General features: G+C 46.0%; 1 protein-coding gene across 1 annotated transcript in view; it reads right to left on the bottom strand.

The window, feature by feature from the left end:
* MTHFD1L (methylenetetrahydrofolate dehydrogenase (NADP+ dependent) 1 like) overlaps window positions 1–26221 on the bottom strand; it is a 2103853-nt gene that overhangs the window by 87497 nt on the left and 1990135 nt on the right. Inside the window, exon 27 of the mRNA XM_069608130.1 lies at window positions 4913–5035. Within this exon, the coding sequence (XP_069464231.1) occupies window positions 4946–5035 (90 nt within the window). The 3' untranslated portion in view covers window positions 4913–4945. The remainder of the gene's footprint in view (window positions 1–4912; window positions 5036–26221) is intronic.

Below are 26221 nucleotides of genomic sequence, written 5' to 3'. Positions count from 1 at the left end.
ACGTAGTCCGTTTTCCCTTTCCATGGCGGCCATAGGGAGCGGACGCGCTGGCAACAAAAGTGTTCCCAGCGCGTCCGCTTCCAATACCAGAAGAAAAAAGAAGGCAAGTGGGGTCGGGAGGGGAAGGAGAGAAAGAAAAAAGAAAAAAAAACAAAAAAAAAACCTACTGCGGTCTCCGCCGGGGGACCATGGAAGCCTCCAGCCGTGTGGAGGCTCAGAGTCTCCACACGGCTGGATGTTTCCATCGTCCCCCGCCGTAGACCGCGGGATAGACGGTAAGTGGGAGGAGGAGGGAGGAAAGGCTGGGAAAAAAAAAAAATCTTACCTGCGTCCCGACGGGGGACGAAGGAAGCCTCCAGCCATGGGGAGGCTCGGAGCAGGGATAGCCCCGTTTCAAGCCTCCTCATTGGCTGAGGGGCTGCCACGCCTCTCAGCGGGAACAGAGTAGCCGGCACACACGGCGTGGACGGGAATACCGTGTGGTATGGCTCGCAAATGAGCCAATCATCACACGTATTCCTGTTCAGCCACGCGTGCCGGGTACTAATGATTAGTACTGTAAGTGTCCGCTGCCCACCTGCCTTTGATTCCAGACAGGCCTATTCTCAAGGTAGGATTCTCATGGTTGGGAGGTCCCGCAATGGTTTAGGTTTACCAAAATAATCCCAAAGATTAATTTTATGAAGGGATGCCCTAGATCATACCTGATGCAAATTGTAAACAAAAAAAAAAATAATAATCACTACAAACTCCTCATATCCCCATTAGCATCTATGTTCCGTTTCTCCCCCGTTCAAGAGCATGATCAGCTCAAGACTAAACGGTTAGCATGCGTGCACCATGCTAGTTGGCGACACCAGGTGCCTGCAAGTTGTGGGCAGTAACACACATCTCCAGGGGACTTTGAACAAGAACACTGCATTCTACAATGAGATTAAGCCTATGAAACCGGAAAAGGGAAAAACACGAAAAGTGGAATTCTAGCTCATGGTTCATTGACATAACTTGGTAATTCGTTTAATACTTCCCTATGGTGGCCTTGCGGTAAAATAGCTATTATGTTATGTATATGCTCGTTTTCATTATTGTAGTTTTGTATCATACGGTTGGAATTAGGCATACAGGGAGTGAAGTCTTTTGCATGAACACCTGGCACATGAATACAGCTTCATTGCTTGACAGATAAATTCACAGTCGCCTGCCTATTTTCTTATTTAATATTGGTTACTGAAGTGTAATACTGCATTTTAACATCTTGGCCATAATTATGACAGTACAAAAATATATCTGCTATACGGTTTCCGGGTAGATTTGGAGCAAAATGTTTAGTCCAGTAATTTTATTCTGCGTTAGCAACTTTTATGGATAATTCTGTGAATAATTCACTTTGCCATACAAATAACTGTCCACCCACAGGTACCTCATCTTTGAAATCTTAAACAGCACACATGTGACTCATTGACCAGCCCTGTTATGGCTTCATGGCGCTGGGTAGGGCATAGAAGTATACACACGGAACAGCAAATGCCCCCATATTACAGTCAAAGACAATTTCCCACAGGCCGCAAAGGATAATGCGCATACCAGAACTATTAAACAAGCAGTACAACTAAGGGGGCAAACTATGAACAAACTCCAACTAGCTGAGAGGTGGGTGGAATCCGTGGGAATATGTTATCCATCAAAGAGTCCAGCTACGGGATATCACTCTGCAAGGTGAAACGAGCAACTTGGCCCCTAGCCACAGCAAATCATAAAATCAGATCAAGCTTGCTGCATATGACAAGCCAAGGGTTAGATGGTGTGGTTGGTTATGGCTTTACCCTTACACAAAGCTAAACAACAATCCAGTACTTCTTGAGCACAAGCAAAAGTTGAGCATTCTCTTAGCACGTGGTGCAAAATCCCCAGTCTTTCAAACATGTAGAAAATGAAAGCATCTGAAAAGGATTCTTCTGAGGCAGAGAAAGAGAGAAAGACGAGAGAGTGAAAGAGAGATGGGGGGAGAGAGAGAGAGAGAGAGAGAGAGACACACACACAGACAGAGCACGACCGAGGAGAAAAACACGTTTGGACCACATTTGGAAAATAAATTGCCTCATTTGGAGTCCCCTTCTCCACCGAAAACACCAGAAAAGGAAACCACTGAGAGGTCCTGTGGCCTACTCACAGAGCGTGCAAAAGTTGTCAGGGAGAAGTTAAGATGTGCACAAAACGGACACTGTAACCATTGCCATTTTTATTTGTGCATCTATCACACTTGATGAAATCTAATGTGCCCCCGTACTCTCCATTTCTACTGCTTTATGCATATCGTCCATGTTTAGAACTGCATTGTCGACGCCTCAGTCTTTTTTCCATGGCTAGTCGCATACAGACATGCAGGAGATTAATTTGTTGGGCCCAGGATTTTTCAGAGCCACAATATGAGCATGCACAAGTGTGAAAGAACTCCTTTGATCTACCTTGATGGTGTGAGAAGCTCTCTCCTGTCTCTTCCCCTACTCATGACCCTTCCATTGACCATGCTTTCTCGGACTTTCACTACAGACTGGACCAATGCTATCCTGCTCGCACATTCACACCCTTCCAATCTCTGTCCCCAGCCTTGGATCACCTCTGAAAATTCAAACCCTCAAAACAAACATGCACAGTGACCTATGATGTTGGCACACATTATGGACACCTTCCCTACAACAATTCCTCCTACTTCACAAACATAATCTCCCTTTGCAATCACCCCTGCAAACTTTCATCTACCCTCCAAATCCTTCCTCACACCCCCAAAGCCAATATCCATTGCTGCTTCTTTTTCTGCTAATGAATTTTCTCACTACTTTACCTCTAAAATCTCTAAAATGGTGACACTGTCACAACCCTATTCAATGCTTATCTACTTCTTCCCAGCCTCCCTTATTGAGCTAGCACCCATTCTTGGTAGTGCCAACCTATCTTCAGCTCTTATTGGCCACATTGCTCCCCAAATGGTCAAAGACCTATTCTCAATCACTTGCCCTCATCTGAGCTCTTTAACCTCCTTCTCTCTGCCTCCCTCAAATATGCAACTTTCTTATCCTTATTGAAGAAACCATCTGCTGACGCAAACGTCCCAGCAAATTATTGACTAGTTTCTCAATCCCCATTATTCAAAAGTTCTTGAGCGGTTGATCTTCAACCGGATCACTACGTACCTTCAGGATAATGGCCTTGGTGGTCAACTTTAATCTGTCTTCCAAAGTAGACAATCCACTGAAATTGCACTCATGCATGTCTCACACATTCACTGCTCCAAATTCTCTTCTATACTCATCATTTTGGACTTTTCTGCTGCTTTTGATGCTGTCTACCACTCCTCTCTCCAGGACAGGGTTTCGATAATCTGCTCTTGCCTGGTCGCCTCCTACCAGGATGATCGATCCTTTGAAATCTCTCGGAACTTATACATCTCTGACACCACCCCTGTGCGTGTCTGTGTCCCCCAAGGGTCTTTGGACCTCTGCCCTAGGAAGACGTATCTCATCCTTTGGCTTTTTCCATCACCTTTTTGCTGATGACACTCAAATATTTTTCTCTTTTCTCTTTCACCCCAGCCATTTCAGAACAGATTATGTGAACTCTTCAGAAATAAGTAATCTTTGTCCAAGATTTCAATGCCATCCCTAACCTCACTGACCCCTCCTTTCTCCTTCCCGCCTGACCTTCTTGCTCCCTCACCAAAGGCTTGAAATTTTGGGGTCCTCTTTGATTGGCTTCAACAATTCATCACTACAATTGCTGTTCATATTAACATCCACAACATTTGGAAAAGGAGTCCTTTTCTTACCAACCACTGTACACAAAATCTAATCTCCAACCCTACTCCTTGGCCTTCAGCTCTACGCCTTTCTCCTTCTAAACAAAGTCCTCAGCATTGCAACCCGCACGCTCTATCTATACCCTAACCTAGATCCTCTCCCCACTTCTAGCAACCGACAACATGCTGGTTGACTCTCCATGCACAACTCCTTTTTCAAGTTGCTTCGCCTAGTCTACAAAGCTATCTATGGTCTTGCTCCTCAATGCCTGTCTGATTATATTTCCGTTTACTCACAAGCGTTCCTTCCGACCCTCCTCCTCACTCAACCTCCCCATCCCATGCCCTCCCTGTGCCTCCTCTCGCTTCCGTTCTTTTTCCCTACTCATCTCGCTCCACTGGAATGCGCTGCACATAACAATCAAAGCCAGCTGAACTGTAGATCTCTTCAACGCTTGGCTAAAAGGTCACTTCCGAAAGAAGGAACTCTCCTTGCCCTTTTCCCCAGCCTCCCTACCTCACCCCACCACTGCCTTCAGTGACGCTTAATGTAATGTTGTACATTTAATTAGAACTCCTCTTTTTTGAAGCACTTGCCCTCTTAGGTTACCTTTGTAAGTCACCGTTTTCATATATACATTTTGTTTGTTTCTTTTATCTCTGGTATATGCCCTATACACTCTCAAACTGGAACATGACTTGTTCTCATCTTTATGCTATTGTACAGGCAACTTTCGTGGAAATGCTTCTGACATTTGGAAATGTGTTTGTGCAAGTCACTTGTGATCGAAATTGAGAAACCTGTCCTTCAAATAAATGCAAATACAAAAAAAACACCTTCCTCCATCAGTGGTGCAACAGAAAGGCCACGGTTCTACTGCCATAAGTAAGAAAAGGTATCTTTCAAAATGTTTTGAGGCTGGCTATGTTCAGTGTTTTTTAGCAGTAAAAGTGAGGAAGCAGGAAGAACAACTCCCATGTATTTGCTATGCGAGAGATATATATTTTTTCATTCTGGCCCTATTGGAGTATATTTATTTTGTCAGTTGCACAGTAAACATAACCCTGTCTTTATTTAATAGAACCTCTTTGAAGTGAAATACAACAATGCTTACCCACCTTACTCTGATCTGTGATGAATGTTTTCTCTCGCTAAAAGAGGCCTTTCACTTGCTCGGTTTCTGGGTCAAGGTCAATATCATAGAAACATGGCCTGGTTGGTAATCCGGGCATGGTACTCATCTGTGGAAATGAATAAAGACAGGCTCAGCGTTGCAAAAGAATATAAATCAGTCTATGACAAAAACACGCAAGCGAAAGGCAGTTTCACATTGGGTATGAATGATCTTCGAACATGCAACGAGTGCTAGTAATTGGTACTCGCCTGACTTACAGAAACGGGCTGTCTGGCTAACACATTGATTCCCTGCCCCTCGCATCCCAAGCCATGAAGAAAATTAGATTCCCGCTAAACTTAATTCCTTCTTAAGAGCTCCGAAAAAAGCAAGGGCGTGACAGTGCTTTAAGTGAAATGTTAACTCAATGGGTGCATAAAAAGACACCTAATATTTGGGGGCTGTGCCTTAAGTGGCAGGGGACATACAGTCACCAAAATGCCATTTGTAGGAAGTGGCATCACGCACCAATGACATCACAGGAAGTGATGTCACATGGAGTTTGGTGACACACCCATGTACAACATTGGAGACTTAAAATAACAAATACGTGTATGATAAATAAAAATAGTTACTAATACAGACAAAAACGACTATTTTGGTTGCCAAACATATTTTAACTTGGGTGATGTACTGTTTTGCTGTAGGTGGAATAATGACATGAGAAGGGTGTAATCAATATAGTCCAGGGGCACTGCCCTCATATGCCAATAGGGCCATTTGCTATCATCTACCGTAGTTATAGCCTAAAACAGTAGGTATAATAACTGTATGCTTAATGCAGCTGCACACCCCAGCTGCTGCCATAATATGCCATGTGCTGTCTACTATGCAGATACTGACATCATATGGCTGTTGTGTCCTTACACACCAGGTATATAAAAGGTACAGCTGACGTGTTTAGGTGCTGCCAAGCAGAGTCTCCAATTCCTCACAAATGCAACTCAATGCCTCACATCACTGGTATGGTCTCCCTATGTAAGGTGTAGCGTCACATGTGAAGGTGCTGCCAGCATATGATAAAAGCATACTCACAAGTTTCATAAATACAACATAATGCCACTTAATGCTTTCTAGGCATGGTATAGTCACCATCTGCAAGGTACATTCTCATTTGCCTGGGTGCTGCCATTGTACAGCAAGCGCAGCCTCATATGTCCCTGCAAAGGCCTTCAATGCTAGTAAGTACTTCATATGCCTGGTAAACCTACCATATAGAAGGTAAAAACACGTGCATGTGTTGCCATCATAATTCCAAGTACAGACTTTATTGCAGGTTCATATCTGGTACAGTCATATCTAATGCACAGCCTCACATGTGCAATTGCTGAGGGAAACATTGCATAGACTGCTAACACGTCCTACCTATACAGACAAGTGCAAATGTTCATAGATCGTAGGACAGCTGTCGGAAGCGGCCAGTAGCGTGTAGCGAGTAGCGAGTGACGGCTCGAGACTGGTGCGGCTTGATGGCGAGTAGCGAGTGACGGCTTGTCGGCGTGTCAGCTGCGGAGGCTGTGTGAGGGTCCTTTCTTCTATACGAAAGCACAGAAGCTGCAGCCGTAGCTGGAGGCACGGAGGAACTGCGGAGCGGAGACCCGTGGACCTGCGGAGCTGTCGGTGCTTGGGCGGCTGGAGCAGCTCTAAGCTACAAGCAAGCGGCTGTGGAGCACACCGCGGGGGCTCAATCAGGTCGCGCGTCCATGAGCCGCGGATATCGCGCTGCTGGTGGTGCTGTTGGCGGCACTCTAGCCCACTCAAGCGCTGTTGGCGGCACTCTGGCACTCTAGCCCAATCCCAGCCCAACTGTGGATGGTGTCCTGCTGGGGCTGAGCCTGAATGCGGTAAGACGCAGTGAGAATCAGTGGTGGCTGTCTGGTAGTTTATTCTGCCCCCTTCCCCTATTAGTCCTTCCACTCCATTCAAAACCTCTGCCTCTTTCACTTCTGCGTTTTGTGTTTTGTTCTATACCGCGTATAGCGGAGGGCGCCTTACTAGTTTGGGGTGCTCGGGAGTCCTAATCCACATATCTCTGGGTTTAGTGTTTCCCTTCTCTCCTGCCTTGTTAGACCTTAAATGGCCCTATCTACGCCATCTGAACCGACTACGGAAAAACGATGGCTTCGAAGTAGCACCCTGTCAAAGGAACTTGGAGGCGAAAATTTGTTATCGTTTCCATTAAAAATTGCCTCTTCTGATGATCAAGAAACGAGTCTGACTTTGGACACCTCTAGGATCATGCCGGCTCAGAAATCATTACTGCCGGCAAAGAGCCCCCAAATATCTACTCTATGTGAAGCACAAACGGGACAAATGGGACAAGTACCATTGTCAGGACTGACCCAGCCGCAGCAGGAAAATTCCTTGCTTTACATTGAAGCTGGTCAGTTAAACGTCGAGAAGGGGGACAAGCAAAAAAGTGAAAACCAAACGGACTACAAGGAAAAAGAACGAGCGTCTGGCCAAACAACTATGCAGTCCTCCACCGGTATTACCGTATTGACGAGCGGTTCTTTGCCTAAGGCTGTTGGAGGACGGCCTCGGGAAGAACCTAAACGGAGGGGGACCGAAAACATGGCCCGCGCCCTAGATGCCGCTCAGTCACATCCACTGCAAAGTCCCCTGCCCGTAGAGAACGAGATCAAAAATAAAATAAAGGATCCTGAAAATCCAGTACTCCAACGAACAAACGCTTTAATAACTGTACAAATCCACAGATGTTCAAATCAGAACACTGGAAAGCAAAGCTCACACTTTTCATCAAACTCCTCCTCAAGAACTGCCTCAAGTGTCTCCTTGACCTCGGATCAAGATGACTTATCTATAATTGAGGGGCCCAGAATTTCTGACGAGGACGAGTCGGAAGCAGAATCATCAAAGAATGAAAATCCCTTGGATCAACCATCGGTGTCTCTTAGGACGGTGAATCAGAGCCAGAAACATAAAGATTCGCCGTGTGTGACCAACTTTAGAGACAAAAACTTAACTTTGGAACCAGTCGCCAAAGTGAGCCACGGAAGTGGCAAACAAGTCGGCAAAGAACCCGTTGGCCCGACAACAACGGAGCAAAACACTAAAGGACCAATGAAAGCAAAGTTAACTCCAAACAAAATATATACGAAAAAACAAAAGAAATCTGGACTTAAAAATCAAGACAGTGCAAAATGCCTTCCAACGCCGTTAATTTCATCCTCTCTAAGGGACTACTTTTTGAATCAACATAAAAGAAAGTTAGATCATGATGCAGAACTCTCCGACGCAGAGATGTTGGAGGCGGTGCAAGATCCACTCCCCGCAAACAAAACTAGAAAGACTGAACAAAGTGCTCAAAGGTTGGAATCAAACTTAAAAGCACCAGTCCAAAAGGAGGTGATGGCAGAAAAAATGATAAGTGCAGCTTTGCAGGATTGTCGTGTAGAGCCGCCCACTCAGTTATCGGTTCCGCCAAACCTCGGTAGCATAAATGAAAGACGATTCGAAACAGAAGTAAACAAAACGTCGACGGCTCCTCGGACTGAGGAAGAAGCCAGTCCTCAAGGATCAATTACTCTTCTAGAAGCCAGGCGCTCCCCAAAATCGATAGTGGGTTCAGGAGAAGATCGAAATGTAAGGACAAGAGCACACATGGCGGAATCAACGCGCTATACTAAAGGTCATAAAGCTGTGACTGAGGGCCGCACTGATGATTTACTACAGTCTATAGACAGAAGAAGTATGGACAGATCATCTGCCCACATGGGCGACAAAGGTTTCCATACACCAGCCACTAGCAGGAGGCTTAGTGAAATATCGATGCCGGCCCAGAAAGACTCTCCTAGCAAAAAAACTGATCTGCTACAAATAATGTCATCATTTACAATTGCGCTAAATCCGTTTACTAAGCTCTACGAGTCCATTAACAAAACTCTCAAAGACAACACCTCTGTCATCAGCAATGTTGGAAAAATTGACCTTTATGGAAGGCTATATAACAGCTCTTGAGACAAAAAACACGCTATCACAGGCGAAAATGGAAAAAAGAAAAATCGCCAAGCTAGAAGAGCAGCTGTCGGAAAAACACATCGCTGTTCATTTGCCATCTTCTAAAACGTCTACTGGTTCACAGACTGGTGAAGGGCCTACCCATACGGACTTGGCACCAATTTTTGGAAAAAAATCATCCGGAATTCCAACTATAATATCGGAACTGAGAACAAAGAAAAATGAGCAGACAGAGACAGAGTCCCAAAAAATTAAATCAACTCAAATGATTCAAAGAAAAGATGTATTAACACATAATTTGAAGACGACTGAGGAAAAGTCTTCTCATCCATTGTTGGTTTTGGGCCCTGGGACAAAAGGGAACAAACCCGAAGAGAGCAAAGCAAGGAAGACGGAATCCCTCCAGAATACACCATCTGTCAAATCTGTCCATAAAGCTTTGCTTACATCTCCAAAAACGATTGAAGAATTTCTAGAAGATAGTGAACTAATGAATTTGTCTCAACATCATGCAAATTTGGAAGATTCCCAAGTCACGGTAACATCATCCCAATCGGAAATTGAAGAGGTGGAAGATACTAAAGAAGCCCCTAGACAGAGGGCCCAAAGAGAAGAGAATGTCAAGGTGCATATAGAACCCAAAGAAAAAATTAAAACGAGTTCGGAAGATCAAAGACAAAATAAGGTGATGATTTCAGAAAAACATCATGAACAACGCGAGATCGCCAGTAGACCACCAAAATTTATAGGAAATCTAAGGAAGAAAACAGGAAACGGGAATCTTGATGAAAAACTTAAAGGAACTACAGTATATAAAATCGAACAAACATCATCAAAAGAGGGTTATATGCTTCTAAACAGAAAAATGATTCTTAAAATCGTAGCAAAAATCAAGAAACTACAACATCTGACGACAAATGATATTGAATTAGTTGAACCATATCACAGGGAGCACAGAGCAAAAGCCCTTATCTACATAAGAAACGAAGTTCTGGCAGAAATCCCTAAAGAAACTTCCAAAGATCTACACAAACTAGGATTCAATCTGACTCTAGTATCTAAACAAGCACGCAAAGCACCAGAAAAAGAAAATCGGAGGAGGCTCACTTCGACAAGGGCTGATCACACTCAAAACCGCAGACACGACCCGGACAGGAGTAAAATCCCTCGATTAAGGGTACTGAGCAATCGCAATGACCATGTCAATGGGAAAAAAGAGGAAAAAAACAATTTGAATTTTCATCAAAATGGGAAAATACAAACCAGACTCTGCGTTACCGAAGCAATTACAAATCTACGTGGACAAGAAAAGATAGAATCAACTCTACTGACAGATGGGAAGATCCAAGGAAATTGCAAACGTACCATCAGAAGCAAAAAGGCGCCGAAGGACCGTGCAAGTGGCTGGCTGAAGCGTTTGGACACTCCCATAAAAAATAGCAGCGACCAGAACGTTTGGACACTCCCATAAAAAATAGCAGCGACCAGAAAGTCCTTTCCAAGAGTCTCCGGCGTCTAGTGTGAAACTGGCCCTAAATTGGAACAAGAAAGATCTGGTAATGGCATCCTGGAATACCAGAGGTTTTAATCACCTGACTCGCCCGAGCGACATTAATTTAGGAAGTTTTGACATTCTATGTCTCCAGGAAACATGGTTAGTAGATTGTCCAACATTAGACGGATTTACAATTGAAATCTCGCCAGCTTGCAGATCGCTTTTGGGGAGACCATCTGCGGGCCTATTAACAGCTATCCGCATTGGCTCAGGTATTACACCAAAAGACTAAAATCATGGAAGCCTACGGTATGCTTGGTATCCTTACCTCATGGCAGCGTTATGATCCCGAATCAGCTAAATGGATTACAACAGACCTTGCAATTATAAATTTATATTGGAACCCGGAGAGAACAACAATAAGACACTTCTGCGTTAAAGTAACGGAAGTTATTGATATCATCTTCGCAGATGGCAACATCAAGAACCTCATAATTTGCGGAGATTTAAACGCTAAATGCAAAACCGAAGTAACATCTGAAAAAGCATTACAGACTTACTTTTCGGCTGATAAAAGAGGGTGTGCATGGTCTAAGTTGATGAAATCAAGAAATCTCTTTAATACTGCTACATTAAAAGATCAGGGATCCCAGATTCCAACGTGGGAAAGAGAATTCTTCCGCTACCTTAGACTACATCTACGTAACAAAGTTTGATCCCCTACGTTTCATCGTTCAGAGTTGTAAAAACCTTAGAAAGTGATCACAATTTGTTAGAGTTAACTTGGAGATCAACGGCTCCGGAAAGATCTATATATACAGCGGAAGTAGAGTCAAATGAACAACAATCCAGATTGCGCCTTACGGCGGAAAATATAAGAACTATAAAAGACAGGCTGAGTACGGATCGCCAAAACAGTACAACAAGCTCTATTGCTAAAAGGCCAGATTACATTCCTCTATTGCTTCCTCACAGGGTGGCCTTCTCAGGAGGTAAGGGAAAAAAATCTGTACACAACCACACCTACGATCGGTTGGTGGTTCTAAAGAGGCGTGAAGTAAGAAATTTGAAAAACTTGGCGGTAAGGCACCAAACAGTGGAGGCATGGGCTGATTATTATGAGGGCACATCCCACTACAAATCATGGATAAAACATCATGTGGCGAGTTTGTACCAGAAGGACGCCGAAGCGATGCAAAGGTCTCTTGCATCAAAAAACACAAGAGATTTTTGGAACGTATTAAAAGCTACCAACGGCCAAAGTGCTCCCTCTATAGCAAATGCAGTCTCGGAACAAAATTGGTTGGTGCACTTCACTGCACTTTTTCAATCACCTTCAACGACTATAGATAAACAAACTCAGTCCTCAGATGACGATTGGATCCCGCTGACAAACATGGAGGATATACTGAGAGTAATATCACAACTAAAAACTTCAAGAGCCCCAGGCCCTGACGGACTGACCAATATTGACATTAAACAACATCCGGATGAATGGGCCGCAGTATTAAGGGAAATTTTCATTCACTGTCAAAAAATAAAACAAATTCCAGTATCTTGGACAGAAGCAGTGGTGGTACCAATTTACAAAAAAGGCCCTAAAGAAAATCCTTTTAACTATAGGCCTATCGCACTATTGGATATCCTGGGGAAAATATTTGCGACCCTATTATTAACCCACTTTCAGAAGTGGGTTAAGATTTCCCCAGCGGCCGACCATTTTCAGACGGGATTTCAGAAGGGTACAGGGACGATAATTAACATCTTCATTTTAAACATCATCAAAGCAAGGGTGAAGTCCGGCTCTCCTAAAGTCCATCTGGCTCTGGTGGACCTGTCAAAGGCCTTTGATAGTGTGGATCGTGAGAAACTGTGGGCCAAACTGAAAGCCTGGAAGTGTCCGGCGCAAATCCTGGATCCAATCATGGCTTTACATACTCAAACATCAATGCGGGTCCGATTAAGTCAGCAAGGTCATCTATCACACAAAATCCCTACAAATCGTGGGGTTAAGCAAGGCTGCCCTCTAGCACCGGCTTTATTCATCGCCTTTATAGGAGATTTTCAGTATAATGAGGGAAAAATTCGCTCATTTCCACCAAAAGTGGGATTGTCACAAGTGTCCAGACTATGGTATGCGAATTACCTAATTTTGATGGACCAGACAAAAATTGGTCTCCAGCGGCAACTATCAAACCTTTATGCCTACATGAGTAAAAATAATTTAGAAATTAATGTTCAGAAAACATAAATCTTGATTTTTACTAAATCGTCAACTAACCGAAAAACACCATCGGCTTGGTTTTTGGAAAACAGAAAATTGGAAGTGGTCAATGAATATAAATATCTTGGAGTATGGATAGACAATTCCCTGAAAGAAAATACCACTATGGAAGCTCTGTGGGACAAAGCCAGAAATCTGACAGCTCAATTAAAAGCTGTAGACAGAAAGTTTGGAAAATTTTCATGGACACCGGATCTGAATTTCTACAAGGCAAAAATAGTGCTGGCTTTAACGTATGGAATGTGTGCAAACCTAAGCCTTCCAAAGACTGGGAGGCTTTATATGGAAGTCGGTATTTGGGTCTCCCAAAATCAGCAGCGATTCGTAGAGACCTCGGCCTTACGTCCCTTGCAGCATCAGTGGAGCATGGTGCTCTTCAACTTTTCAGAAAAATTGTATGCCCAAATGCCCTCTCTATTTTTCGAGTGGTAGCAGACGAAATTCAAAGAGGCGGGTGTAAGCCTCTAACTGCCTGGGTCAAGAAAAGAAAAGATAAACTGGAAGAGATAACCGGCACGGAAGAACTCTTGATTGTTAACCCAAGCAGAGTAAAAGAAAAACTATTGCAGCAAGATTGGATCTGGACAAACGAAAACATTTCGTCATATAAACTGTTGAAAGACCTTCCACCTGGCCACAATAAACCAAAAATTCCACTGACATACTGTGAAAAATTTCCGCAAAAAGCTTTAAGAAAAATGTTCATGCGAGCTCGGCTAAACACTCTTCATACAAGGGAAATTTGATATATTAGATCAAAATCCCTTACAGCCTCATGCCGACTATGTGAAAATCCTGATCAATTGGAAACTGTCAGACACCTTCTGACGTCTTGTCCAGCGATGTTTTTAGAAAGAGAGACTTACTTGACACCGCTATTATCCCATTCATCGACATTAACTGAAGAGGTGGGCTGGTGTCGGCTCATTTCTTGCGATTCCGCCAGATGGTCGAGGGCTGCCGCAAAACTACTGGACATTGCTTTAAAAAAGGCAAACCTGATAAACTATTTGACAGGCTAAACGAGGTCAGTCCAGTCGGATGATGACAGGGCAAAACCCGCACACAGAATGACTTGTGACTTTTGAAAGAAAGAAAGAAATGGAGAGCGGTGTGTCAAGTCGTCTACTTAAAAACTGTTCATGAAAAGAATTTTAAAAAAGACTGTTTTTGTAAAAATGCAAATAAAAATAAAAAAAAAATGTTCATCCTGTTTTTTAAATGTATAGATTTGTTTTCAGAAGAGGGACAGGCTGTTTCCTCACCTAGGTAGGTTCGCAAAGTAGTAAACAAAGATCGGAGGTGAGCAGAAAGCAAACAATCTACAGCTGAAAATTCTACAAGACCGAAACGGGTGTCTCTACCAGCTAACAAAATCCAGACAGTATTTGGAAAATGTATGCAGGGAGTACCAAGTTGCTGCCTAGCAGATTTCGATCAGTGTTGCACCCCCTGCAAATCCACTCGTTTGGTGGAGTGGGCCTGAGCTGTGACGGAACTTGCCATCCCCTTCTACATAACCCTCCATAATACAGAGCACTATCCAACAAGACTGTCTCTTTAGTCACAGCGCTTCCCATCTGTACCTGGGAGAAAGACAAAAAGTTGATCATCCTCAACTCAGCTGTCCTGGCCACAAAGACGAAACACTCTCTTAGGGGCCAGCCTGTGCAACCTCTCCTCCCCTTTGGAAGGATGGGGAAAAATACTGGCAATTGGTTTTCCCAGTTAGCATGAAACTTAGATCTAACATTTGGCAAAAACAAAGGCCTGATCCAAAGAGTAGCTTTCTCCTTTGAAAAGTGAAGAAAGGAGGGCTTCCGAGACAGAGCCCGCATCTAAACACGTTGGGTAGATGTGATTGCAACCAAAAACACTGTTTTTAATGTTAGTAGTTGAAGAGTACACAAGCTGAAAGTACGAAGTCATAAGGAACAAAAGGTCCCAAGATGGAACCACAAATTGAGTTGGTGGAAACCTATTTGTCAAGCACTTCAACAATAGGGCAACATGGAACTGAATTGCTGTAGTTGCTTCAGAACCAGTGGAATGACCGGGATCGCTGGGCATCCAGGGGAGATCAAAGTTCTATTCAACAGTCAATTTACCCCACTACCCCCAGAGCGCTCTGCAGAGGCAATTGCCTGAAACACAACACATTTTCTGTACACACTGGAAGAAGAGAGGTTCAACTGATGAGTCACACAAAAGGTGAACTTATCTCCTCCAGAACTTCCTGACAGAGCTCCCACTCATGGGTGTAAGAAGTTTGTCTGCTCAGAGCATCCATTACAATGTTCTCCGTCCTGGGGACATGGGATCCTGTTAGAGCTATGCTGTTCTGTAGAACCCAGAACCAAAGTCATTGCTTCCTTGCCAAGAGGAAAGGACCGTAAGCAACTCAGTTTGTTGAGATACTGCATTGCCACAGAATGGCACACACCTGCTTTGCACAGAGGCGAGGAAGGCAATCGGGGCTAGCTTGATCACCTGCAGCTACAGCAAACTGATGAGTTCCCAAGCTTCTGTCTGAAACCAGAGTCCTCAGACCATACGATCCAACAGGTAATCACGCCAGCCTTTCTGCTAGTTAGTGTCTGTTGGAGCCAGAGTTACCGAAGCAACCTCCCTCTCAGCAAGCCACAAACTCCCTCTCAGCAAGCTGTTTTAAAGGGTCCATCACGCAATGATATTGACACATCATCCGAGAACTGCAACAGGTCTGACACAGCATGCTGGAACATAGACCATGGCAGTTGTCCCCAAACCACTATGATGAATTGTAAGGACTGGGATGACAAACATGGGACTTCTTTCAGTTCAGGGAGAAGTACACACTGTGCCAAAAACTGCATGTGCGGTACAAAATGTACCGGACACCAGGTCCAGGGTGCAGGCTCGGATGAGAAAATCATCCAGATGGGGGAAGACATGAATACTTTCCTTCCTCAGATGGGCCACAAACAATGAAAGCAGCTTGGTGAAGACTGAGTGCTGAGGAAAGACAGAACGGCAGAACTCAAACTGTTAACGGGTGTTTCCAACCATGTACCTCAGGGACCTCCTATCTTTGGGGTGGATTGGCACATCAAAGGAGGCCTTCTGGAGGTCCATATACACCAACAAAATCCTGCAGTTTGGGATTTGGAGGATTTTGGCCATGGTGACGATCTTGAACTTTTCCATGCAAAGGTTCAAGAGCTTCCAATCTATGATGGGGCACAGGCCCATGTCTTTCTTCGGGACCAGAAAGTAAAGGGAGTACCACCACTTCCCTCACTCTGGCAGGTGTACCAACTCTATGGCCCCTTTTTCAGAAGCTGACAGACTTCCTCCAACAGGATATGGTGCAGAGGCAAAGAAGTGCCAGAAGGAGGGTGATCGGTTGGTGCTGAAGGAACAGGAGACAGTAATCTTCAGTATGACCTGTAGGGCCCAAGAATCCGTAGTGGTGAAATGCCACTCTCGGCATCCGTGGTGGTGAAGTGCTATTCCCGGACAAACATGAACCACCCCCTTCCCACTGGAGGAAAATGGCTAAAGTCCAATTTGCGGCTGTTTAGTGCCTAAGGCTGCTTTTGGACAAAAGTGGTGGTTGAACCTCCTCTTTGGGCTCTACGACCTCTACCTTGGCGGAAAGGGTGTTGCTGTAGCTGCTTGCTGGAAGGCACCTGACCCCAGCCACGGTGAGCAAAAGAGGGAACATGCCAAAAAACACAACCCAATAGAGTAGACTAAGAAGGCTGCTGAACAGTTAAACCCAAGGGCTTAGCCATGACCCCGGAGACCTGAATCCTCTGCAAGGACCCGTAAGACTTTGCCCCAAAAAGATGGTTATCAACAAACTGCATTTCCAGAATTATTGACTAAACATCGGTAGCAAATCCAGTTGTACTCATTCAAGAGAGTATTTCCTCAGGACCTAACTCATGCCATGTCCCGGGAGGATAGCTCAGCGGCTACGTGCTCGCCTTGGAAACAAGACAACACGAAGCAACACAGGTTCGATCCCCGAGTCCACGCTTAGAAACCTCTGGGTTTTTAAGCACGTTAGAAATACGCAACTAAGACAAAAAAAACAATTATGCAACTAAAAAAACAAACAATTCCTGTAACAGCGCCTTGATGCCCGCGGGCTGTGTGAGCGCTTTAAAAATGCAAAATAAATAAATGGCACATGCAAGACAATCAGCCGTGTCGAAGCTTGATAGAAAAATCCAGCAAGCAGCTTATCATTTGTCTCCCACAAAGTAGTTGAAACCCTCTCTAATATCCTTTGTTGTCATGTTCTCAGGCTCACTGAAGACTACACTCCACTTTCCAAATGCATACTTGTCCAGGGTGGAAGTAGCACTCACAGCCTGTAAAGCCAGGCTGCCAGACTCAGAAAACTTGTATCCATGGCGTCCAGCTTCTTACTCTTCCCCCGTCAGGGGGCAAAGAAGGAAAATTCTCCAGGCCTGCTTTCACTGCATGAATCACCACGCTCTCTGGTTATGGATGTGTGGTGTTGAGACCCAGACACCAGTGTGCTGGGCAATAATTCTTAGCAAGGTCATTGTCAACCAGTGGTATTAGAGGCCTGTTTCTCCAAAGCAGACAGCAGACTACCAGCAACCATTGCAGTAAAGCAGGCCAGGCAGTTGTGGTCTACCAAAACACCTCTGCAGGCTTCACTAAGTGCAGTGGGGCATCAGGGTGCCACTGGCACAGGAGCCACTGGCGTCTTGGCAATGCCATCTAATATCTGTGGCCTCAAGTATTCCAATTCCCCCAGAGTGGAGGACATGGTAGGGAAAGGGGCCTGCATAGGTGGGGAGTCCTCAGAGGCTTCCCTAGAGTAGGAGTGAAGACTCTGCTTCTTTGATGAGGAGGTAGAAGAATAATGGCTAGAAGAGTCACTGGGGCAGTGGGGCCTCATCCTATGCTTCTTTTTATCCTTAAGGATTAGCTCCTCTGCTACCTTCACAACCACTGACCTTTTGGTCTCCTGCAGTGGGAACTTCAAAGCGGTCCTCTTACTCCTCTGTGGTAGAAAGTGAACATTTTGGTGGCACACTACCCGAGGGCCTTTGGGTGCAATTAACTGGCAGGAGCCACAATCCTCTGTGTCATGGTCTTCCCAAAGGCAGCAGAGGCCTACCCTTTAGGGATCGACAAACATTTCCCTCCTGAAGTCCGAACAGGGCTTGACGCCTAAAGGACTTTGGAGGTTCTGGTATGGTGCAGTAATCCACTCAGCAAAGCTATGGGGTGTTCATGAAGGGTACTTAGTGTGTGGAAAAAAGGAACGGAGGTCATGGGTAATGTTTCCATATAGACCGGTCCCAACATCATGTCCTTCATAGGGGCTCACATGGGTGCTGAGCGGGGCCAAAAAGGAACTGCACTGCACGCTGCAAAAGAATTTACCAAGGCAGCTAGCGTTGGAAGATAATATCAAAGATGACTATTCTATGGGAGGAAGGAATCCAATAGAAAAGCCAATACTGTTGGGTTTGCCAAAGCTGGTTTATCAGTGCTGTGTGCATATATGGCACAGAACATCTTCCATATGTGCTACATTTCAGCACCACTGAAGTAGGGGTTCATTCTCAATGTTAGAGCAACAAAATGCTTATTCAGAGTGAAGGTCCATAAATAATCACATTTTTCTGCAAGAAGAAATGTAAACTGTCAGAGTTATCAGTAATCCCGCGCTTTGCCAGTGCCAAAAGGGATGTATTTTTCCCCAACCCTGTACTAGATGAATGAACAAAGATGGCTCTGCTCATTGTCATTCTTTAGGTTACCCATGGGGCTTTTGCAAATTGTCAACAAATCTCGGACAAATCAAAATTACTACTTTTTCCATCAGTCTATATGAAGGAGGTGGGCTCAACAGGGCAGGATATTAATCTCTTTGATCTCACAAAATATTCCACAAATTGATTATGGGACGTCTTCCTATCAATGTCTGCAAAGGAGAAATTACCTTACAGTAATGTTCTTTTATGGATTCTTCTCCCGCAGATTCCTCATCATGATAGATGTTCATCTCCAGCTTAGCTGTTTGGAAAACATTTCGCTGGAGGGCATACTGGACCTCGACTCGGCCGTCGATCTGTCTTGTCTGGCTCCCGATCGTCGGCTGCAGACGTCAGGCATCATATATATACCACGTCACTACGCCTCTCAAACCAGTTCCTGTAATTTTTCCCCTTCCCATTGAACGCTGCAGAAGAAAAACCAAAGTAGGTCGCTAACCAGTCGTTAAAATATTAACGAGGGTACATCCCAACAGGGTGACCCCACAACAATCTGAAGAAAAAAAGTTTTACTTTTCTTTTTTTTTTAAACAGAAACGGTCATCACAGAGCCATCACCAGATGCCTTCTCGCTTAGACAGAAGCGACAACCCACAGAACTTTCTGAGCGTGGATGGATGGGAGGGTCGATTAGGAATCTGCAGGAGAAGAATCCGTAGAAAGAACATTGTATTAAGGTAATTTCTCCTTCAATGGATTGCTTTTCTTCTGCAGATTCCTCATCATGATAGTCTCCCCAAGCAGTTAGGATAATGTAGGAGGGCAGAAAGATTTAAACCAGTAGATTCTGCAGAACCGCCCTAGTGAACACATCAACTCCCCGTGCAACGACTAAGGCATAGGGCTTGGTAAAGGTATGCAAGGATGACCAAGTGGCCACCCAGCAAATAACGCTAACAGTGACCCCTCTCTGGAGGGCCGTAGAGGCTGAGATCCCTCTGGTCGAGTGAGTCCTGATGCCTGCTGGAAGCTCCTTGCCTGCCAATTGTTAACATTCGGAAATGCAAAGGATGATCCATCGTGACAGTCTGTTTAGTGACGGTAAGGCCTTTTCTGGACAAGGAATGGGCTACAAACAAATGGTCTGATTTCCTAAACTCAGACGTATGAGAGACATAGAAAAGTATCGCTCTCTTGGCATTAAGGCAGTGGAAACACTCCTCCTTTGATGGATGCAGAGGAGGGTAAAGTCAATGGACTGGAATAGATGAAATTCTGAAACCACCTTAGGAAGAAATCCTGGCCTGACAATAAGAGACTTTCTCACAAAAAGAACTTCAGGAAAGGAGGTTTGCAGCACAAGGCTTGTAGCTCGCTAACCCTCCTGGCAGACGTAATTGCGACCAAAAATGCCTTTTGAAGGGACAACATGAATGCACAAGCTCAAAGGGAGCCACCATCAAAAAGGTCAGAGCCAGATTAAGATCCCAAGCTGGGACAACAATGAGGGTTGGCGGAAACTTGTTGAGAAGGCCCTTCAGGAATTGGGCCATGACCGGAATGGTGAAAAATGAACCTTGGTCTGGGGATCTCTTGAACACAGATAGGGCCGCCAAATACCCTTTCACTGTGGAAAGCTGAAGGCCTGAAGAGGACAATGACAGAAGGAACTCCATCACTGTGGTGGTGGGGAAAGAGAGAGGGTCAGTCTTGCCTTCCCTGCGCCATGCCTCAAATCTTCTCTGCCTGCACGCATACAGAGATGTAGTAGAAGGTCTGCGAGCAGCCAACAATATCTCAGCACCTCCTCTGAGAGGTCCCAGTCATCATACCTCATCCTCTCAAGAGCCACGCGTGTAGGTTGAGGGAATCTGTGGTTTGGGGCAGCACACGACTCACCGACTGGGTGAGGAGATCCGGGCAGCGAGGCAACCGGTGACGCGAACAGATGGTCAGATCCAGGAGATCAGAGTACCATGTTCTCCTCGCCAAATCCGGGGTGATCAGGATCATGAATGCTCGAAATCTCTTCAACCTCCTGAGAACCCAAAGAATGACGGGAATCGGAGAAAAGGTGTAGTGGAGAGGGTAGGTCCAATCAACAGAAACGCATCCCCTAGCGCACGGTTCTCTGGGAATTCCCTTGAGCAAAACCGTTTGCACTTCCTGTTGGACTCTGTGGCGAACAGATCCACTGCAGGGGTACCCCAAGACCACCTCTAGAACCTCCGGGCACACTTCCTACTCATACGAGACCGTGCTGCCCCTGCTCAGAGTAACCCCCAAGGTTTTCTCTGTGACTGCCAGATCAACTGCCAAGACTTAGATCTGGTTCTCTCTCAACCAGAACCACAGCTGAATTGCCTCTGTGCAGAGTGTGTGAGTGAAGGTGACCCTGCTTGTTGAGGTAGTTCCTGGCCACTGTATTGTCCGTTAGGACAATGACATGCTTCCCTCAGAGACGGTGGCCCTCAGGGCTAACCCGATGGCCCACAAGTCCATCCTGTTGATATGGCACTTGCCTTCTGATGGAGACCAGAGGCCGCTCACCTGCAATGGCTCGCAGAGGCACCCTAACCCTTCAGGGACGCATCTGTGACCACTCGGGCCTGGGGCCAAGGTGGCCAGAAGGGTTCCCCCGCCAACAGATTGCTGCACATGTTCCACTAGCCAAGTCTGTGGACTACCTGGCTAGACACTGAAAGGAGATCTGCGAGGGCTCCCAGGGACTGGGACCACTGGTCCCTCAGGAGCCATTGGAGGCATCACATACACAGCCCGGCCTCTGGCACTAGAAAAATACAGGAGGCCATGAGACACAATAGACAGAGGAAGGAAGCTGCTGGAAGAATGGTGCGGTTCTGAAACAACTGCACCATCTGGGCGATGTTGCTGACTCTCTCCTCGGGAGGAAAGGCCTTCCCTACCTGGGTATCCAGGACCGCTCAATGAACTGAAGCTGCTGGACTGGTGTCAGATGGGACTTCAAGTTGAGGGAGAAGCCCAGCATATGCAGTAGAAGACAGATGTCTTCTAGGCGAGACTACATCTGCATCCAGGTACGGTAATACATGGACTACCGATCTCCTGAGGTGAGCAGGGACTACTACCATGAACTTGGTGAAGACCCTCGGAGCGGAGGTGAACCCAAAGGGAAGCACTTTGAACTTATAGTGCTTGTCGCCAATGAGGAACCTTAGGAACTGCCTTTGCTTTTAGTGTATTGGCAAATGGAAATAACCATCCTGTGGGTCTATAAACACCAGCCAGTCCTAGAGTCCGAGAGCGTGGAGAATCTCTTTCAACCTCACCATCCTGAATGTGTCCTTCCTCAGGTACTTGTTCAAGGCCCTGAGGTCCAGGATGGGACAGAGCACCTCCCCCCCTTCTTCGGCACCAAGAAGTAACAAGAATACCAACGCGGCCCTCCCTGATCTGGAGGTACCTCTTCCACGGCACCCTTCGACAACAGGGCTCTCAATTCTTCCTGGAGCTCCTGTCCCGGTTGGATTGGGGGAGGTGGAGGTCTGTTCCGGAGGCCTCTTTAGGAAAGGCAGACAATAACCCCACTGAATCAACTGCAGGGCAAGGCATCGGAAGTTATTTACTGCCACTGGGGCCAATGCTCTGCCAACTGTCCACCAACCAGTGCATCGTGGGAGGGAAAAATCAAAGCGGCTTGTAGGCCGCGGGTGACCCCCGCCACTGCTGCTGCTTGTTGGCCTCTAGAGACACCCTTGCCCCATCCAGGATGCGAGAAGCACCTCTGCCCTTGCCTGGCTTGCAGGAGCTGTGCCTTCCTGCCATAGGCAACATAACATCTATAGCCCCTACCCCTGGAGGCGAAGCTAGAGGCAGGTTTGGCCGACTGCACCGTTAGGCCCAAAGAGTTTGCAGCCAATTTCAACACGTTGAATTTCTCCAAGGATTCGTCTGCTTTCTGCCTGAAAAGCACATCACCTTCAAAAGGCATGTCCAGCAATTTGTTTTGGACATTTGGGGAGAAGCCAGAAGTTTTAAGATAAGCTTAGCATCTCATCACAACTACTGTACCCATAGCTCTGCCAACACAGTCTGCTATGTGTAGGCCTGTCTGCAACGACTGTTTGGCTACCTCCTTCCCATCCTCCACCAGATGTAAAAAGCCATCCCGGATGGCACCCTCAGGGACGTACTCAGCAGCCTGTTCTACTTCTTTTCATAAGCCAAATGAATATTTGGCTAAATCACACACCACTTTAGTTGCCTCGAGCGCCATGCTACCAGAAGTGAATACCTTTCTGGTCAAGGCCTCACATTATTTCCCTTCTCTGTCCGTGGGCAGATTTGAGGTGGATTCCGAGGGTCTAGTGCAAACAGTAGCAGCCTGAATCACCAACCCCTCTGGGGAAGGATGTGTGGTGAAGAAAGAAGAATCTTGACGATCTACACTTTCCTGTGAAATTGGCATTCCCAGGGGGAATGGTACAAGGGTGCCGCCATAAGGAGGCTAAAAGGTCTTCAATGGCAGGGTTGAAAGGCATATTGTTCTCAACTGTGGGACTCGCGTCCAACATGTCGATAAGATCATACCCCTGAAGGGGAACAGAGGACGCCTTCAACACCAGGGTGTCAACTACCTTGTGAACCAGCTCCCTGAACTTCACACTAACGTGGGTGTAGGGCTATTTTTGCTGTAACTTCAAGTCTGGAGAAGTATCCAGACCACTGGCCTCGTGTAAACGCTGAGCCAAAGCCAATAAATCAGCCTGGGTGTCGTAATATTCAAAGACGCCGCCCCCCCGTGTAAACGGGGTCGACCGCGTCATCGTGTTCCTCGACCCAGAATATGGGGTGCATGGAATCGAAAAAACCCCGATCTCGACAGACACGAAGGAACCATCGACGACTATTGTGCGTGAGGCTTCTGGATGGGCTTCAACACCGAAGCCATCAATGGAGAGGGTACTTTTAGGGCAGAGGGATGCTCTGGCAACCAAGACGTTGTGGGCCTCAGCCCTACAGCCTTTCAGAGACTTATGCCCGACGGGAGTAACACCGGAAGACGCTTTCGACACCGATGTCAACGGAATGGATGGATTGGGGTCAGGAGCACAGAGCACCACTTTAGTCGCCAAAGCCTGATAGTCGAGGGCCAGAGCCGCACATGCAGCTGCTTGCGTCTTAAACATTTGCAACATAGAGGCCTTAAAACTCTCTCACTCCTCTCGACTGGTCGTCCCTACCGAGGGCTTACCCCATTCCGACAACGAGCTGGACTCACATCGATGGTGGTGGTGGAGCTTTTTCCGCAAGGAAGACTACGAGGAATGGCTCCTGGAAAAGGACTGCTTCTTGGTCTTCTTACGATGTCGGTCTTTCCACTTGACGGGGTTGGGCTTCTCAGTCACGGCCTCAGAGGACCGGACGAGTGACTGCGCCGGGACATGGCGACAGGCCCTCCCCAAGGCCAGTTTCCAGGCCCTCTGAAGCAGGCATTTCGGCTGCATCTTTGTGCACGACGCGCAGGCCTCCATGTCGATGACTAGCACCCAGACTCCATAGACATCATGGAGGTCGGTCATAGCCATTTTGGCCTCACAATCGCGGCATCGCTTGAAGCTTGAAACCCAGTGGGACGACATTGCATCGAGGTTCTTGAGAAAAAAGCAAACAAAGTACAATACGAACGTCGAGTAATATCGAGTCGTGTTCCCAATGCAGCGTGCAAGCGCACAGAAAAAAGGAACTGGTTTGTGGGGTGTAGTTATGTGGTATTAATACGACACCAGACGTCACGTCCGGAGCTGACTATTGGGAGCCAGACAAGACGGATTGATGGCCGAGTCGAGGTCCACTACGCCCGCTGGTGAAAAGTTTTCCTAACAGCTTTGATTAACATCTATCATGATAACACATCTGTGGGGAAAAAAGCAAAGGGTTATGGTTCTTTCATAATGTACATGGTGCAACCATTAGATACATCAGTTAAATGTGGGAACAAGTGTGAAAAGAGTTTCCAAAGGGATTCTCATTTCTGTTGCCTTGTGATACCAAAAGACGATAAGAGGTTGTGGATTCACACTCTGTTTCAGCTTCTTTCACTTATAGGGGAGACAGGGGATTGACTCTTGACTAATCTGTGTGTTGACTGAAGACCAAAGGAGGACTAACCCACAGGGGGTGATGGTTTTCCTTACTCTTCTGGGGTTCCCCATAGTAACGCAGGAACTTCTCTTGAAGGGCGTATCCCTTTGCAGCTTTGGAAAGACTCCCTCTTTTTGTATTGGAGAAGTTCCAAAGAGTGCTGGTCTCTGTTTAAGCCCAGTCCTTTACCCACTTCATTGGGATTATTCACCATCAGGTTAACCTGCTTCATAAGTGTGGGCTGAAGTTTCCCTCGAAGCGCGACTTGCCTATACCGCCAGAATTCTCTATGACTTTGGGTTGAGCGTTTCTGCAAGCTAGATCTCTCCCTTAACTTTTATAAATGTCTTTGAGCAGTGTTTTCTGGGCATACATTGTTTCAGCGTTGGAGTGAAACAGTCTTTTTTTACGTACCATTCCTGAAAGCTTGCTACTAATGGTTCTACGTTATTACGCCGACCGAAATTTCATCGTGGGACTTTTCATCGCCGACCCTTTCATCGCTAACATTTTTATTTATTTGTTTTATTTATGGGGGGCTGCTCCCCCCTAAACCCCCCCTTACTTAAATAATTATACCCCAACCCGCACAAATACCCCCCCTAAAAAAAAGAAATTCAAAAAAATGTTGGCGATGAAAGGGTCAGCGATCAAAAGTCCCACGATGAAAAATACTTGGACGAAATGCGTGTATACCGCTACTAATACTGGTTTCCCAGCAGAGCGAGCAGAGTGTTGTGTTCTCGTCTCCTCAGCGGCCAAGGAGTACAACCTTGTGAACAAGTTTCTGCTATATTGTAGGATTCCTTCCAGAGCATGGCGACAGCTCTCCACAGTAAGTCATGGGCAGTTGAACATCCTTCAGACTTTAAAATAACTATTACTGATTCTACTGCTTCCACCTCCTGTACGCCTGTATTGCGGCAGCGCTTAATATGAAAACTTAATCTAATCTGATATCTGCTAAACCCGTAAAGTGTATCCCCCTGTGTTTCACATTTGAAACGCTGGATAATAGGGAGCTCTCGCCTCTGAGGGAGACACTTTACTATTTCCTTGGGGATTACTTATGCTCATGTCCTCTGTTCCGAGGATTCAAGTATAGTCTCCTGGTCTGTTACAAAAAAGCTTCAACCTCTCTATCAGCATCAGAAAAGTCAACAGACAATGATGTCTGGTATCCAGCACATCCTCAACTGATTTGACTGTCAACTTTCAACAATTCCATTATCCGTTACAAATGCACTATGTAGGGATGTGGATGCTTCTAATGTTGGCTTTGTAATTCTAAACGGTGGTGCACTAAACAGGAACTATTCCTATGAACAAATAATTACTTCTGATGTACCAACTCTGCATAATCAGATGGACTCTTATGCTGAAAATTATCCATTTGAGAAGACAGAGACCTTAACGAAGCTTGACTCTCTATGCCTTGCTTCAATTTCCGCTCTACACTTAGGGCCTCATCACGAGTTCGCGCTAACTCCGGCAGTATTAATACCGGGGCTATTTGCCCTACCGCCAACCCCCCCCCCCAGCGCTATTAGCGCCGGATCACAGGTTTGGCAGAACAGTAAGTCCCCATTCCCCACTGGGCCCGTTCGAGAATTTCCCATT

The sequence above is a fragment of the Ambystoma mexicanum genome, chromosome 4q (assembly GCF_040938575.1).
Source record: "Ambystoma mexicanum isolate Mex_15411 chromosome 4q, UKY_AmexF1_1, whole genome shotgun sequence".
Lineage (NCBI taxonomy): Eukaryota > Metazoa > Chordata > Amphibia > Caudata > Ambystomatidae > Ambystoma > Ambystoma mexicanum.
Note: the sequence above shows the minus strand (reverse complement) of the source record. Positions and strands in the feature narration are given on the sequence as shown.